Source organism: Podarcis cretensis, assembly GCF_951804945.1.
Source record: "Podarcis cretensis genome assembly, chromosome: 10".
Classification (NCBI taxonomy): Eukaryota; Metazoa; Chordata; class Lepidosauria; order Squamata; family Lacertidae; genus Podarcis; species Podarcis cretensis.
Window position 1 is genome coordinate 67,430,691 of NC_137179.1, and position 17,430 is coordinate 67,448,120.

The 17,430-nt window shown below is 44.1% G+C and overlaps 1 protein-coding gene across 3 annotated transcripts; it reads right to left on the reverse strand.

Moving 5' to 3' along the window:
* Nucleotides 1-1,843: 1,843 nt before the first annotated feature.
* GTSE1 (G2 and S-phase expressed 1) lies at nucleotides 1,844-17,362 on the reverse strand. Of its 3 annotated transcripts, none has more exons than XM_079994186.1 (12): nucleotides 17,175-17,362; nucleotides 14,421-14,506; nucleotides 12,930-12,987; nucleotides 12,230-12,848; nucleotides 10,262-10,432; nucleotides 8,553-8,691; nucleotides 6,902-7,240; nucleotides 6,664-6,733; nucleotides 5,074-5,325; nucleotides 4,807-4,984; nucleotides 3,822-3,950; nucleotides 1,844-3,449 (listed from the first exon to the last, which is right to left on the reverse strand). In XM_079994186.1, the coding sequence occupies exons 2-12, from the start codon at nucleotides 14,497-14,499 to the stop codon at nucleotides 3,366-3,368; spliced, it is 2,118 nt and encodes a 705-aa protein (XP_079850312.1). In that variant the 5' UTR covers nucleotides 14,500-14,506; nucleotides 17,175-17,362; the 3' UTR covers nucleotides 1,844-3,365. The 3 variants fall into 3 exon arrangements, with proteins under 3 accessions (XP_079850312.1, XP_079850313.1, XP_079850314.1); XM_079994187.1 differs by having other exon boundaries at nucleotides 17,170-17,362; XM_079994188.1 differs by lacking the exon at nucleotides 17,175-17,362 and adding an exon at nucleotides 17,005-17,096.
* Between the last annotated feature and the right edge of the window lie 68 nt (nucleotides 17,363-17,430).

Here is a 17,430-nt window from a genome sequence, read left to right on the forward strand (position 1 = left end):
CCAGTGGGGGATTGGCGCCTCGGAGGAAGCGCGCGCACGTTGCACTGTGACGTCACCACGCCGCTTTAAATAGCCTTAGGGCGGCCACCTGTCCTGTTACAGGTGGCCCCTTATTTCGGCTTAAAATGTTGATATTTTGTTCTGTATTTCAGGTAGTGCCGGATTTACCTATAAGCTAAACAAGCTATAGCTTAGGGCCCCACTCTTCTTGGGGCCTCCCCCCAAAAATTCACTATTAATATACTTCTTAATTGTATTTCAGTTCAACAATTACTTTGATAAAATACATATTTTGCTATGTGCAAATGGCTTTAGATACCTATTAGGTCCATAAATTACCATATAGTATATATTCAACACAAAAAACACAACAATTTGTTGTTGACAAAGGACAGCTGGACATAGAAAGGGCCCCATTACCTTCAGTAACTTAGGGCCTCTTCAAAGTTAAATCCGGCCCTTATTTCAGGTCGTCTCTCTCTTTCTCTTTCTGCCAAGTTAAGAAATCCTCTCCAAATGCATGTGTATTTAAAGGGTCATGTGAAAGGTAAAGGGACCCCTGACCATTAGGTCCAGTCGTGACCGACTCTGGGGCTGCGGCGCTCATCTCGCTTTATTGGCCGAGGAAGCCGGTGTACCCTTTAAATACATGGGTAGCATACCTGAGTTGGTTAGAGCATGAGATGCTTCATCTCGGTGTTATGGCTTTGAGTCCCACGTTGACCAGAAACATTCATTCATGATTTTCAGTTTTATACATTTCAATAATTGCACTCGTTTTACCATTTCAAAGCTTAGCTTGACTTCCTTCTCCCTTTCTGCAGTTCCTTACATTTATGTTTTTATATTTTCTGCATATTCCAAATTAATTTGCTCATTTGTTCGTCTACTTTAAATATATATGCTTATAAAACTGCAGGTTATTACAATAATCCTGCCAATGTTATCATCTGTTTACTGTTTATTTGTAAATATGCAATAAACTGTTTCCTTTCTTTTAGAAAAAGTTTTGTCACCTTGATGCCAAAGTGAGTGACTTACAAAGCAGGACTTCGAAAACAGTCTTTCTCCGATGGAGGGGGGGCGCTAATGGGAACTGGGGTCCAACAGCAGTTGCTCCGCTATTAAAGTGAGCAGAGAACCCCCACTTTCTTATCCCAGCAGATGCTTCTTGAGGCAAGTGCTCACTTCACATGCTTGGGCATATTTGCAGGGCTGTTCTGATCTCCAGAACAGATTACAGGGTTGAGCTCTGCCTTTAGGTGAGACGGTTTGCTTTTCTGTTTGCTGCAAGCTTTTGAAAAGGAAAAGGCTGACATAGCCCAGGCCAGGCATCCTGAAACTCGGCCCTCCAGTTGTTTTGGGACTACAACTCCCATCATCCCTAGCTAACAGGACCAGTGGTCAGGGATGATGGGAATTGTAGTCTCAAAACAGCTAGAGGGCCGAGTTTGGGGAAGTCTGGCCCAGGCAAATGAGGTATGCCATCTCTCATACCCTTCAGATCAGTCTGAGAGGGCAGTTCTCTCACAAACATTAATTGCTTAACTATGTATCAAGCAATGACGTGTTAAACACTAAGAACTCTAAAAGTTTCATATCTCAAAACACAAGAACATAGCACCTTGACTAAAGTTTCACATAATTCCCTCTTAAGCGTGCACTGCAAATGACTGAACCTCAATTTCTGACAATAAAGTGCATATATTGAGCAGACTTTCACTGCATTCTGCAAGACTTCCAGCTTATCTTTGTAGCAACTTCTTCCAAATATTGTGTGGAACAATAACATCTGATTTATAATGGCTTAACCCAGCAAGGGACAATGACTTGACACAGTGAGTTTCAATCCAGTATTTAATTTGATTCTGCTAGTTAAATTACGTTAAATTCACATTTAGTCTAGAATCAGTTATTGATATGAATCTGTCAATAATATATTAAACCTAAACTATGAAACAACCATTAGAAATAATATAGTAACCTATAGATCTCTGCTGGACCCTGTAACCATATGTTTTGGTTCCTGTTTGCCTAAATAAATTCTTACATTTTTTCTTAGTTGGAAAAGAAAATACTAATTGTGTTATACACACACACACACACACACACACACACACACACACAGTTTCTCCACCTAGATTCTGAAAGATACATATTAGTTTCAGTGTATATGCTACAAGAGTCTTCATCTATTTTTAAGCCACTTGGACTGTAGGGATTAAATAAACAAATAAACCAGAGCTTTGTATTTAACATTCTGTTAGCCAAACGCAGCAAGGAATTCATGTGAGAAGGCTTGCAGGAGAGGGAACAGATTTCTCCTTCACAGAGAAGGACTTTCCATAGTGGCAGTAAAGAGAGCTTTGTGCTAAGGCTGAATTAGAACTACGTATGCTTTAACATGCTTACTGAAGCCAAAGTCTTTTCCATACTTTCCAAGTCACTACCACTTACTTGTTCTTTGAACTACATTTCGAGCTGCAAGGGAGGACCAGCCTAGTACTTGTCCATCGTTGCATCCAGTTAAGACAAACTATCAGTGAGGAATGTCCTACTTTTCTGTAAAAGGAATCTCCTCCATGATGTAAAAGTCACCCATTCCCCCGCCCCCTTGCTTGAATTGATCTGTTCGGGTAAATTCATTTTCATACAAATGTTTGGAACTGAGATGTCAGAGGCAGATCCATTATTCCCTTTTCTTCATTTGATAGCATGATGCACAGGAACAGCGAGAGCTCACTGTGCATAAAAGCTCTCAGCTTGTTCAGATTTCTGATCCAAGAGTAATATGGCTATGATGCAACTAAAATTCACATTATGAAAATTGAACTGTACAAATGCATCCTAATCATAATACAGCAAATCAGTTCTGCTTCAAATACTAAATCTCAATAATCACTCACCAAATTGTTCACGTTACTGCAGAGTTTCCAGTCACAAATTACAGACCAAAATACCTAAGTGTACAGTGTGCACATTATAAATCCTAGTAGGCGCTTTGAACTGTAAACTTGAAATGGTGGAAGCATTCAGAAAGGCTTCCACTATATTTTAATGAAAATATACATTTTAGAATGCCTTTGCTTTATTTTAATTCATGACATTTGACAAATTTGTGCAAAACAAACTAGATATTTTAACACACAAGGCATCTGCGATCAGTTCCTGAAAGTACTGAGTAATCAATATTTAAGCCATCTTTATTATTATCCCTTAACAACACATCAACAATACACTTGTCAAGTGCTCAGTTTAAAAACTTCATTTCTATTTTACTAGTCTGTTACCCACTCACACCCTGCTTAGTGAAACATCAGTTTTTGCACTCAAACTCTTCCAAGTTAAGAGATTTGCTCAGGAAATCAAAACTTCAGAAGAGGAGAATCCAGGTTCTCTTTATTTCCTTCCGGTGTAAAACTGATGAGAGGAGAGCTCAGATCTATTGGCTAGAAGGAGGGAAGGGAAGGAGAGACAGATAAATACAGTTAAGACATTGACTAAAACAATATTTGAACCATTACAATAGCAGACTTCTCCTTTGCTAACAAGTCTTATAATGGCATTCTTTGACACCACAGCCATAAATTCAAATATTTATATTGCAACAACCAATCAATGTCACTATACAAGGTCAGAATCCCCTTGCCAAGTTCCTGAATGTCACATATGCAATATGCTGTGAATGGCAGTTTGTCCTCTGTACATTTTCCAGCTTATGTCGCATGAGAAGTCATACAGCTGCACTGATATTTATATTGAAACAATATCCTTGCATGCTAGCAGTATTAAAAAGGGAAATATAAAACGGGGTATCTTACCTGTCCTAGAGGCTTCAACAGAGGAACTGGAATTATTTCAGGAGTATTAAAAAGATCAATAAGGGGTTTATTTTCACATTCCTGGGTGGCAAGTGGTGTTTTATCTATTCCAATGTCTATCAGTAAAGTCTAGGGAAAAAATAGTAATTTATAAGTTGTTGACTGCCTATTGTGTTTCCTGAAATAAAGTTAATTACAAAAGAACTGCCCATGAGAACAAAACTGTTTAAATAAACCTATTTGCTACCCTAAAAATCCACGGTACTTAATATGTTCTTTCTCCAAGAACTGGTTTGGGTTAGCCTCCTATTGACGCGGGTGGCGCTATGGGTTAAATCACAGAGCCTAGGACTTGCCGATCAGAAGGTCGCCGGTTCGAACCCCCGCGACGGGGTGAGCTCCCGTTGCTTGGTCCCAGCTCCTGCCAACCTAGCAGTTCAAAAGCATGTCAAAATGCAAGTAGATAAATAGGTACTGCTCCGGCGGGAAGGTAAACGGCATTACCGTGCGCTGCTCTGGTTCGCCGGCTCCCTCGGCCAGTAAAGAGAGATGAGCGCAGCAACCCCAGAGTCAGTCATGACTGGACCTAATGGTCAGGGGTCCCTTTACCTTTACCTATTGACTCAGGAGTCTCCATATATCTGTAATTACCCATAATATTATTTGGAAGCAGTCATTAACGACTGGCACGTGGATAAATTTACTTTATGTTGTTTCAGCAGACAATCTTCTGCAAAGCAAAAAACTTAAAATAAGACCGGAGAAATCCTGCTTTACACAAACTTCACAACAAGCAGTGGCTCATTGGGAAAGTGAGCAAGAAAATCAAGGGTGCTAGATATAACTAAACACCTTTCAGCTCCTTTTCAACATAGACACTGTCTGCAGCAGTGGTAATTTCTGAAAGAAGAGATGCTTCACATTTTAAAGCTGCCTGGGACGGCTGCTCTATATACACAAGAAAGGAGACAAAGCAGGAGCCTACCTCCACAGTGGGTGTTCTTTCTGCTGGTTTCTCCTGCTCAGAAAGGTCCTGTTCTGTTTCTTCAGAAGACTTCTCTGTTGAAAAATCCAGTGCAATAGGTGCAACTGGTGGGGGAGATCCTTCTGTTGAAGATGAGCTATAGGCCCCACGGGTCTTGCGCTCTCTGACCCATTTGAAACTGGAAAGGAAGAGACACAAAGAATTTCATCTAATTACCCGTCTTGAAAATGGTGTAAGATGGTCAGTTTTGGTTATGTCTAGATTTACCTAGCTTCTAGAGTCTTTTTGGATGACACACTCGAGACGTGCCGAAGAGACATGAGATCGGGAGAAGACTTTGCTTTGGGCACAGTTCTGGGGGTTAGTGATGGAATTCCCGACGTACGCCGGCCAACAGGAGTAGGCAATGCAGAATGCCTTCTGTTGGATGGAGTCCATAAGGCAGGCTTGGCAGCAGAACAGGTATTTAATACCAGTCCGTCTTCTGATAGTTTGCGAGGTGGGGTAACGGCAACATTGCTAGAAGGATACACAAAGTGTTAGAAGCCGATAATGCATCACAACTGAAGCATTCCTCTAAGTTTAAGTGCATACTCAAAAATGTAGGGTATCCCGAATACTTTTCAGTAATGCAGTCAAGAGCGACCAGCAACCCAATTTAAGAATTGCAATGTGATACATTTTAAACCAATTCAGCTTTTTTATTAGGCTGTATGCAGGCCACTGAAATATTTTATTTTATCCCAAACTGAGGCTTTTTCTGAAACGCAAGTCGGTGTTCGGAATAGCAGACTTTGGTTTTTCAAACCAAGAGAAGTGATATAGCAGCAGATAAAACATCTTCTGGGAGATTATAGAAGTGCTTAGGTACCACATGTAATCCAAGCTGAAATTCTCATCAGTCCATTTCAGAGATTGTGGCAAACAATAGTTAATTAAACTTAACTACAGCTTGTTGTGATGTCTGATTTGACAAATTTATTAGTAGCTGCTCTACCTCCAGATGCCCCAGTACCTCAAGACTGGACTGCTGAGCAAAAGGAAAACAAATGAAAGCAAGAAATTGCAAGCTATAGTTTGTATGTATGTTTGAAGTCTAAACCATGTTTTGGCTCGCTCTGAACCAAGCTTTTGGGTGCACACTTTGAAAAGAGATACAAAGGTAAAACTTGGACTTTTGGCAACGTTAAATTCACATATCTCATGTTCACTGCTGATGTGCAAATCAGAACCCAAATACAGTGGTGCCTCGCAAGACGAAAAGAATCCGTTCCGCGAGTCTCTTTGTCTAGCAGTTTTTTCGTCTTGCGAAGCATCCCTATTAGCGGCTTAGCGCTATTAGCGGCTTACAAAAAGGGGGGGGGAGGGGAAAAACTCGCAAGATGTTTTCATCTTGCGAAGCAAGCCCATAGGGAAATTTGTCTTGCAAGCGCCTCGAAAAACCCTTTCGTCGAGCGGGTTTTTCGTCTTGCGAGGCATTCGTCTTGCGGGGCACCACTGTAGGTAGTTTCACAGACACTGTTGAAACACAAGACTTCATTATTGCCAAACAAAAATCTGAATCGGCAACGTAACCCAGCCCTCTCCTGACTGCTACAGCAAGGGTTGGGACAGAATTCATCTAAGACTTCGAATATCGAGGACTGCCAATCCCACTGGACAGCCTTTTTTGCTTTACATGCTACTGTTTAAAGTAGTATGAAGCATCTTCAGGTCTCTCCACAAGTAATTTCACACACCCCATATACAAAAACCCAGTTCTAAACCACCTTGATAAGCCTGTCAGCACCTGCAAGGCAGTTCAAGATGACAGAAGCTTAGAGGAAAACAAGTATGAATTAAAATATAGAACATTACCTTCCAACATTATCGCAAGACAGTGATGTAATTGGTTGTAACACTTTGGCAACAAAATTCTCAGATACACCTAGGGAGAAAACAATTACAGGACTTAATCAACTAACTGATCCTCAGCTCAGTTCTTATTCTCCCCCCCCCCCCCCCATGCAATGTTTAGAATAGAAATAAGGGCAGGCACACTAAAAGTTAGATAAACTGTAAAAAATTATCACATGGGTAAGACCAATGTTCTTACCTTCCTTTGAGACTGCAGGTACTGCTTTGGGCTTGGGACTTGAAGTTGCTGTTCTGTTTCCCAATATACTTTTCTGCAATGGTTTCTGAAAACTAGGATCTGAATCCTCTTTCAAAATCTCACCGGCCAACTCAGACTTATCGGTAACTCTGTATTTGGGTGCATTTACTGGAGGATTTGTTTTTGAAGCACTTGTGGAACCATGTTGCTTTCCAGATGCATCAGTATGGGAAGCCTGCACAGACAACCCCTTCATAGGTTTAACAATCGCAATCTTGCTTGCAGTAGATGACAGCCGGGAGCCACGTGCAGAAACTTTAGAAGCAACACCTATTTTACCTGGGAGAGAAAAAAAGAAATTTTATATCTATTGTTTATATACGGTACGTATGCACCACTATCAACGCACCTAATGCTTTAGTGTTGGGAAAGCAAAGGCAACAAACTTGAGCAACTAATTCCCAATGTTGGGAGAGAGGATAAGAGAATGAGAGAAGAGAACACCCAGCATGGATGTGGAGATGCGTTACACACATTTGAATTAACTGATAAGGACAAAGAGACATGGATTTTGAAAAGTGCAGGTGCTTGGGACAAGTATGAAGCACAGGAGCCAACAAGGGAGAAGAGACTGAACTATTTAAAGGGTGTTGTTACAGTCATCGCATAATGCAATTATTCAATTTGGTCTATGGTGACCACATTCATAAGTGTGTACAGTGGTGCCTCGCAAGACGAAAAGAATCTGTTCCGCGAGTCTCTTCGTCTTGCGGTTTTTTCGTCTTGCGAAGCAAGCCCATTAGCGGCTTAGCGCTATTAGCGGCTTAGGGGCTTAGCAGATCAGCTGATAAGCGACTTAGCGGATCAACTGTTAAGCGGCTTAGCGGCTCAGCTGATAAGCGACTTAGCGGATCAGCTGTTAAGCGGCTTAGCGGATCAGCTGATAAGCGGCTTATCGGCTTAGAAAAAGGGGGGGGAACCCGCAGGAACTCGCAAGACATTTTCGTCTTGCGAAGCAAGCCCATAGGAAATTCGTTTTGTGAAGCGCCTCGAAAAACGGAAAACCCTTTCGTCTAGCGGGTTTTCCGTCTTGCGAGGCGTTCCTCTTGCGGGGCACCACTGTACTTAACTGCAGCAGGTGCAATGTATCAGAATAATTGTCTTTGCAAAGGTTAGAACTCTATATGAAAAATATTCATTAATATGCAAATTGTATAATTACTAGACTATTACTATTTAAGTTAGTGAGCACCAATTTTATTAAATCAGTTTCTCACTTGTGCTTCAAAAGAACTCAGCAGTTATGCATTTTGGCCACTGTTGCTATCACTTAATATTTGGGGCTTGGATTCCGTATTCTTAGGAGCAAAATGTATGTGTGTGTTGTCCCCACTATGGAAGGATGTGTAGATCCAGAATTGGCCTCCACAGTCACTTATGGACTCACTGTTCAGACAGTGTTCATGGAAGACAATTTTACTCAGCTATGAGTGATCACCAAAGAAGAAAGAAGCATGTGTGTGTGTAGAACCTAGGTTTCCCCGCAACTCAGCAGGCCATTTTGACAAGTGGCCACCATTTTGCAACTGTTGTTTATTCCAGTTCTGGTTAGTTAGAGCCAACCAGGATCAAACCACATTGGATTTGTTACCTTTCCCTATCTTAGGAGAGATGGACAGACTTGAATTCAGGCTTATGCTGGAGAAAGAGGACGAAGAAGAAGAAGTTGAAGTGTTCTTTCGCATACGGATATTACTAGGACGTTTCAGCTGCGTTGCCTTGATCCCCAACTGTAAAGACAGTAGTAGAGGTCATTTAGGTACCCCTAAGAACATCTAACAGACTTTATCCTACTGAAATACCGATATTCCTTATGTTCACATCTGTGTGGCTACAAGAAAGCATATCCAGCCCTAATGCTCCTGCAATAAGGGTTTAAACATTTTTTTCCTTCAAATTACCGTATTTTTCGCTCTATAACACGCACCCGACCATAACACGCACATAGTTCTTAGAGGAGGAAAACAAGAAAAAAATATTCTAAACGAAACAGTGGATGTATGATTTTTGTGGTTCATGCTGTGGCCACAGACATGTGATCTGACAGTGAGTTTGGAGTAGCCCAATGCAAAAATCCTGAGGATCCATGTGGATCCATGCTTTGTAACCACGTTTTTGCACCACTGCGGCCCCAGGCAACAGTGGGTGCGTGATTTTTTTGGGTGCAAGTTGTAGCCATGGAGATGCTATGTGATCTGATGGTGAATTTGGGGTGACCCAGTGCCAAAATCCTGAGGATCTATGTGGATCCGTGCTTTGTAACCACGTTTTAAGTGGGGAGGGAAGGAAAAGCACTCAAGGGACAAGGAGCACCGGTGGGGTGTGTGGAGAAGGATGCTGCTAATAATGCAGGAGAGGGGTTTAAGGGGAGAAGGAACATGCCTGGGGTGGGTGGAGAAGGATGCTGCTAATAATGCAGGAGAGGGGTTTAAGGGGAGAAGGAACATGCGTGGGGTGGGTGGAGAAGGATGCTGCTAATAATGCAGAAGAGGGGTTTAAGGGGAGAAGGCTCCTCTCCTCTCCCACTTTGCTCCTTTAAAGCAAGCAGGCTCTGCTTTTCTCCCTCCTCCCCGCTCATCCCCGGCTATTTAGCGAGCTGAGTGGGGAGGAGAGAGGGACAGAGAGCCTGCTTGCTTTAAAGGAACCAACCAGACAGGAGCCGCTTACACTCGTGTAAGCGGCTCCTCTCCTCTCCCGCTTTGCTCCTTTAAAGAAGCAGGCTCTCTGTCCCTCTCTCCTCCCCACTCAGCGGCTCTTCTCCCGCTTTGCTGTTTCAAAGCGAGCCACGGAGGAGGGAAGGAAGGGGAACCATGGATCCTCTGCTCGCGACTGCAGCAGATCCCCCCCACCATCCGTAGGCATTCCCACCATAACACGCACAGACATTTCCCCTTACTTTCTAGGAGGAAAAAAGTGAGTTATGGTGCAAAAAATACGGTAAGATACTACATCTTTGCAGATCAGTGATTTCAAACCCTTAAGTTTTCCTGGGAAATTATTTCCATTATGTGTGCTCATGAAGAGCTTTATACCCTCCTCATCCACTCCATTCCACAACAGCATATAGAACCCTCCCCGTTCAATTTGGCAGCAAGGGTCAAGTCGATTCAGACCATGAGTTTGTTACTTCAATAAATCACTCATATGCATCACTGGATTCTTTGCTAAGCCTATTTCCTCATGTACCACAGAGTACACTGGGTCCAAGGATCGCTAATCCAGTATCACAAATCTAGAACATCTGGTTTCAGATGTCACCAAGAATTACAAAGGCAGGAGTTATTCATTGAGAGCATTTACCTTGCTGGAAGTTGAAAGAGTTCTCTTTTCTTTCCCCGTTGAACTGTTAGAGAAGGATGCATCTCCCGCATCTGAAGCAAGACTTGATTTGTCAGAAAGTAAATCTTCCGACGACTCCATACTGCTCAAATTATTCCAGCTGGAAATACTGGGCAGCTTCCCTTGTTTTGGCTGCAAGGTTCAGATTTCAAACATTTGTAAACCAAAGGATGTCAACAGTAATGTTATTGTAGTGTTTGCCCATTAAACTAAAATATCCTTTCAATAAACTGGTTCTAACCAACACTTGGCGGGACGCAGGTGGCGCTGTGGGTTAAAGCCTCAGCACCTAGGGCTTGCCGATCGAAAGGTCGGCGGTTCGAATCCCTGCGGCGGGGTGCGCTCCCGCTGCTCGGTCCCAGCGCCTGCCAACCTAGCAGTTCAAAAGCACCTCCGGGTGCAAGTAGATAAATAGGGACCGCTTACCAGCGGGAAGGTAAACGGCGTTTCCGTGTGCGGCTCTGGCTCTGGCTCTGGCCAGAGCAGCGATGTCACGCTGGCCACGTGACCCGGAAGTGTCTCCGGACAGCGCTGGCCCCTGGCCTCTTAAGTGAGATGGGCGCACAACCCCAGAGTCTGTCAAGACTGGCCCGTACGGGCAGGGGTACCTTTACCTTTACCTTTTAACCAACACTTTAATTTCCCACAGGCCCAGAACGGGTCCCCGATAAAGCCTGCAAGGCCATTTCCACCAAAGCACACCCAACTGCCCTGAAACTGACATATTCGACAGCAAGTGAGGGGTCTGCAAACATGTGGTTAGGATTGGCCGCCTCATCAGGGACTCCCTAGTGCAGCCAATGAGGTTTTCCCTCAAGAGCAATCAGCTGATGGGTACTGAGAGCACCCACCTTTGAAGTCCATTTACAGGTGTGACATGGATTCAAACTACACTTGCAAATGGATATTTTTCCTCGGCGGGAGAAGCGTTTCCTTCTGCAGCGGTGGTTTGATTCCATGCCTGCAAGTGGATTTCAAAGAGCCTTTATGCAAACGGAATGCTCTCCCCAGGGAGGTTTGCCTGGTGTCTCCATTATATATTTTTAGGCACCAGGCAAAAATGTTCCTCTTCAACCAGGCCTTTGGCTGATTAATATTCTACAGCCTTTGAAATGCATTTGTGGGAAGGCAGAGTTATTGTTATGTTGCTTGGGGTTTAATTATTTACTGTCTTTTATATGATATTTTAGTCTGTGAACCACCCTGAGATCTTTTGATGAAAGGCAGTATATAAATTTAATAATAATAATAATAATAATAATAATAGTTAAGTTTAGAAGAACCATCTGCTGGAAGTCAAGCTGACAAAGCAGCATTCTAATATTAACACACCTCACAACAATTTGTATGTCACATTAAATCAGTTAAAAACAAGCTATGGTTCAACGTGGATTCGCATAGCCTTCTCTGCTCCCTCCTCCTGGGAAATTAAGCCATGGTCTGGCTTGTGGTGAAATCTAAAACCAGCCTCAGGGTTTGCACCCCTGAACAATTAGCCAAGAATAAACCATGGCTATTGTTGGCAACTCAATATGACACGCAAACGAGGCAAGAGACACACAGCACCTGGTTAGACGTTTCTAGCTGACTACACTCCAGAAGCAGCAGCACTGATAGGCATTGAGGTGACCACCAAGATCACATTAGCCTCAAGTCATATTTAGCAACCAACACCACTATAGTTTTATTGAAAGGCGTATGAATAGAGTTCGCTAGCTATAAAAGTCAGAAATGTCAAGAGTGCATTATGCACTCGGGTCAACAAATTTAAATAAGATCACAACCATGCAGCTATTTGTTCTCCATGTAAGAAACTCCAAAAACAAGGGGGGAAACTAATGATTGGGAACTAGCAGGGAGTTACCATTCTTATGTGGCAAGATGACTGCCCTTTATGCTTTAATCTATCCAGAGGGGGGAAAACTTTACCTGTCCCGCTGACAAGAGACTATTTCCAAATGCAGATGCATTTTTTACAGTCTGAACTGTGCTCGGTTTGTTATTTGTTTTGTCACTCTTCCCTTGCGCTAAAGATGCAAGCGGTGTGTGGGGCAATTTGCCCATTCTGGCAGGACTAGAAGTATTTAGAGGAATTTGTGGAGAACGAGAGCACTCCATCCCCGCGATTGGTTGCCTTAAATGTTTCTGAAACAAAGGTAGCCGTGGGGAGACTGGACTTTCATACACACAGTAAGTCTCTCTCCTAACTTCCTTTGGGGTTTTATCCATCACTATTCCTTTCTCAAGGAGTCTCAGTTTTGATTTAGATTCTTGCACAAATTTTTCTACAGCCTCGGTCTTTCGTTCTTCCAGCTGGCGACCGTTGTTCCTTTTTGTTTTGGTTCCACTTTGTATCTGGACTGCTATCTGGTGAGCTTCCTTAAAAATCTCCACAAATTTCTCCTCAGAAACGGGGCTCCATGTTAGTTCATCCACAAGTGGTGATGGGGGAATTGTGTCTTTCGTTGCTTCAAGGGCTTCAAGCGTCGTCGCAATGCATTTTTCTTTATGGCCCATGGGCCCGACAAAAACTTCATCCTCGTTTTCACTAGAATAAAGACAAATTAGTCAGACACCTCCAAATCGCTTGCTCTTTTAAAAATAGGTTTGCTTTAGATACTTTGTTTACCTTATAGGAGACAGCGAAAAGTCAAAGTCAAATTTTTCATCAGACAGGTGGCGAAAATCTGGAATCATAACAGAGCATCAGTTGTTATTATACTAATCATGGCTGACCTTTTTATATTACCGTATTCCACTTTGCCTTGCTGAAATTTCAGCTTCTGCTACTACTTTTGGTTTCAAATTATTCTAGTCTACGCAAGACAGAACAGAGATTTAATTTCTAATACAGCATGGAACATGTGCCCCAATCCAGAGAGGATGGTCTGTGCGCAAAGTGTTCTATGTACAGATACCCTTCTGAATCAGATGCTGTGTGAGTACGTGTATTCATACAAATATTGGATCCCATAACCAGCACTAAGGGTAGGGTACTGATGGACGGGACCCACATTTCCCTTTCTCCCCCCACAAAACTGGCTCCTTAAAAGCTGACAGCAATGATCATATTGATGGAGAGTTTTCCTTGGGGCAGACACTGCTCATATGTAGCCCACTGTTATCTGAAGGTTTTTAGATCAGGGCTAGAGCCCAGCCAGCATTAAACTGTACTTAAGCTGAGTCAAGCCAAAGCATTACTGAACTGGTCACAAGGGACAGTTCAATGCAAGCTCTTCATATCACCTTTGATAGTGAGCTCAGAGTTAAACACTATAGCAGTTATTTCTAGCATTATTCCTGGTAAACAGTTGCAAGTAATCCAGAATGAAGACGTTTATAATATAAACTTAAATCAGAGTCTATTTGTTATGCAGATTGTTATCAGATTCTTGCAGTGTGTCTTTATCTTTGGATACAATGTAACAATATGATCAGTATTACTGATAAGAAATTTCAGCCATCCATTTCAAAACAGAATAGCTATAAAGTCAGAAGTCATTAGAATCATTTGATCAAGTATTATTCCTAAAACTACATTTCCCTAATGACAGGTAAGTCATCATTAAAGCAACCTATAGTTATCCTTTTTTTGTAACTTTATTCTACAGCAAATTGTGTGTGCAGAATATTCAGCAGTATTAAAGGCAGAAGGAAGAATGAAGGGGGGGAGGGTTAATATTCTTGCTAATAAACTGAATTGGCTGCAGTACATTATCTAGCTGATTGCCACAAGCTTGAACACCATGCAAGTTTGTTTGCCTGCAGATTAGATAGTGTAGGCTGGGGGGAAACAACTGGTGCTGTTCAGATGTTTTGGGCTACAACACCCATCGTCACCCTCAGCCAACATGGCCAAGTCATGGAACTGTAGTCCAGAAATCCTGGAGGGCACCATGTTGGCTATCGTGGGTGTAGGCCATAGGTAGAGGGTGGCCTTACAAACCCTGAGCATAGCACTGTGCTGCCTGACTTTTTTATCCCAATAGGAATACCACCAGTCTCTCGAATTACTCCTCCCACTCAAGAGCACTCTATTTTAGAGGTGTCTCATGACAAACAAGACAGTAGTTTACAAATGTGCTTTATATCTTACAGCAATGTTGTTTTTATCACCTACCATTATTCACACACTCATAGGGTTTGGCTTCTGTCATTTTACATTCTGAATGCAAGGTTGTTTTCCCTTCGTCATCCATGATGCGACTGCAAAACACATTAGGCAAACCAGCTCAATATTATATTTTTAAAAATCCAGCACCAGTTATGTTTATTCCCGTTCCAAAGAGCTGCTTCACTACAGTCACCACCATTGCACACCCATACGAATCTATACCAGAATCTTTTCTATACTAACGGAACAGTGGTAAAAAGTTGGCCAGTACTTGGCATCAGATACACATGGACCGAACTACGCCATCATTCCTCATATCCACTTATGGCAAACAATCCGGATTCGACAGGTTAATTTACAGAGAAGTACACTGCCTTTTGGCAGAGTGTCAAATCCCACAAGCAATATTTGCTGCTTGTTGCAAGAGGGTCTTACCACTTCAGCTGTACATAAACCAGCTATTGCACAAAGTAAAAAGGGGGGTGGGGGAGCCCAATGGCCCACCAGCCAGATTTCATCCGGGGCGGGGGGGGAGAATAGTGGCTGCTGTGCAAAGTTTGCAGTTGCGGTTCTTTACTCAACAAGATACAGAGGGGGAAATTGCAGCAGACTTGTGTTTCTTGCAAATGTATCTTAAAATGCATTTTGCAAGCATTCAGTTTTAAGGATATAATAGCATTATGAAGCTCAAGGCTTTGAACAGTAGAAAAGAAAAGCTTGCAAGTCAGCTGTGCATTGACCTTACTTGCATTCTTCTTGTGAGGATTATTCGGTTATTTTGCCTTTTGGAGTCAGATAAGATGATGATGGTGGTGGTGGTCATTATTTTATTATTTATACCCCGCCCATTTGGCTGGGTTTCCCCAGCCACCCAGCAGAACACTAAAAACAGAAAACTTCAAACATTAAAAACTTCCCTAAACAGGGCTGCCTTCAGATGTCTTCTAAAAGTTGCGTAGTTGTTTCCTTGACATCTGATGGGAGGGCGTTCCACAGGGCGGGCGCCACTACCGAGAAGGCCCTCTGCCTGGTTCCCTGTAACCTCACTTCTTGCAGTGTGCGAACCACCAGAAGGCCCTTGGAGCTGGACTTCAGTGGCCGGGCCGAACAATGGGGGTGGAGACGCTCCTTCAGGTATACAGGGCCAAGACCGTTTAGGGCTTTAGAGGTCAGCACCAACACTTCGAATTGCGCTCGGAAATGTAAAGGTAAAGGTAAAGGTACCCCTGCCCGTACGGGCCAGTCTTGACAGACTCTGGGGTTGTGCGCCCATCTCACTCAAGAGGCCGGGGGCCAGCGCTGTCCGGAGACAGTTCCGGGTCACGTGGCCAGCGTGATATCGCTGCTCTGGCCAGAGCCAGAGCCAGAGCCAGAGCCACACACGGAAACGCCGTTTACCTTCCCGCTGGTAAGCGGTCCCTATTTATCTACTTGCACCCGGAGGTGCTTTCGAACTGCTAGGTTGGCAGGCGCAGGGACCGAACAACGGGAGCGCACCCCGCCGCAGGGATTCGAACCGCCAACCTTTCGATTGGCAAGCCCCAGGCGCTGAGGCTTTAACCCACAGCGCCACCTGCGTCCTTGCTCGGAAATGTACTGGGAGCCAATGTAGTTCTTTCAGGACGGGTATTATGTGGTTTCTGTGGCTGCTCCCAGTCATCAGTCTGGCTGCTGCATGACCCAGAAAGCTGTCTGTGGACAAACGCCGGCTCCCTCGGCCTCAAAGGGAAATGAGCGCCGAAATCCCATACAGTCATACCTCGTGTTGAATGTGCTTCGGGTTGAGCACGTTTGAGTTGCGCTCCATGGCAACCCGGAAGTAACGGAGCATGTTACTTCCAGGTTTTGCCGTAGACACTCAAAATGACGTCACGCGCATGCGCAGAAGCAGCGAAAAGCAACACACGTGTGCGCAGACGTGCCGTTGCTAGTTATGTTTGCTTCTGGATGCGAACGGGGCTCCGGAACGGATCCCGTTCGTATCCAGAGGTACCACTGCAGTTGCCTTCAACTGGACTTAACCATCCAGGGGTCCTTTACCTTTCACCTTACCTGCTTTGAAGTCACTTCCGCACCTAGTGCACATGACCACAGTGTGACCCTATAACCCTTGACAGCTCCATCCTTGTCCTTTTTATTATCCCAGTGATCTGAAACATTTTATGTTGTGATGGCAATAAAGGTACAGTGGTACCTCATGTTAAGTACTTAATTCATTCCAGAGGTCCGTTCTTAACCTGAAGCACCACTTTAGCTAATGGGGCCTCCCGCTGCCGCCGTGCCACCAGAGCATGATTTCTGTTCTCATCCTGAAGCAAAGTTATTAACCTGAAGCACTATTTCTGGGTTAGCGGAGTCTGTAACCTGAAGCATATGCAACCTGAAGCGTATGTAACCCGAGGTACCACTGTATTTAATTTGAAATTTAAAAAGAAACATCACCGCCCACCCCCATAACAAAGGGGGCAACTCTACTTCCAGGCCATCCCTTTTGCAAAAAAAAACCAAAACCCCTTAAGTTTCCCTCTTCATTAAACTGTAGCAGGCCTGCCCTCCCACAGGCCTGAGTCTGCGCCACCCCGAATCTCACCGCCGGGCGGGACCTCCTTATGGACTAGCCGCATGAGCGTCAAAACTCCACACGCACAAACACCCACGAGAAGGCGCTTCGGCCGCTTCTCCCCTTCCGAGCGCCGGCGACGCCGAGCTACGCCCACCCCCGGGGCCTAGGTCCGTCCCTGAAGCGCCGCCTCACCTCACCTGGCCGAAGCGACGCGCTGAGGGGAATGAGTCCGCTCGGTGCAGCTTCTCGCGGCTGCATTTGAAACGGCAGCCCCGCCCCGCCCGGCTCCTGATTGGCGGATTTAAGCGACGCTCACCGACCGCGGCCAATCGCAGAGAAACCAAGTCGCGGACTCCGCCCCGCAATCAACTCTCATCTGAGGCATAGATGGGAGTTGTAGTTCACGTCCTTCCCCCCCGTTAAGAAACGTCGTCAGCGTGAAACGGCCGCTCT

Coding starts and splice junctions, on each gene's coding strand:
- GTSE1 (XM_079994186.1), bottom strand. CDS start 14,499: ATGGATGACGAAGGGAAAACAACCTTGCATTCAGAATGTAAAATGACA. Junction 5,326..6,663: donor TCTTGCGATAATGTTGGAAG/GTAATGTTCTAT, acceptor GTATCCTTCTAG/CAATGTTGCCGTTACCCCAC. Junction 4,985..5,073: donor AAAAAGACTCTAGAAGCTAG/GTAAATCTAGAC, acceptor CTTCCTTTCCAG/TTTCAAATGGGTCAGAGAGC.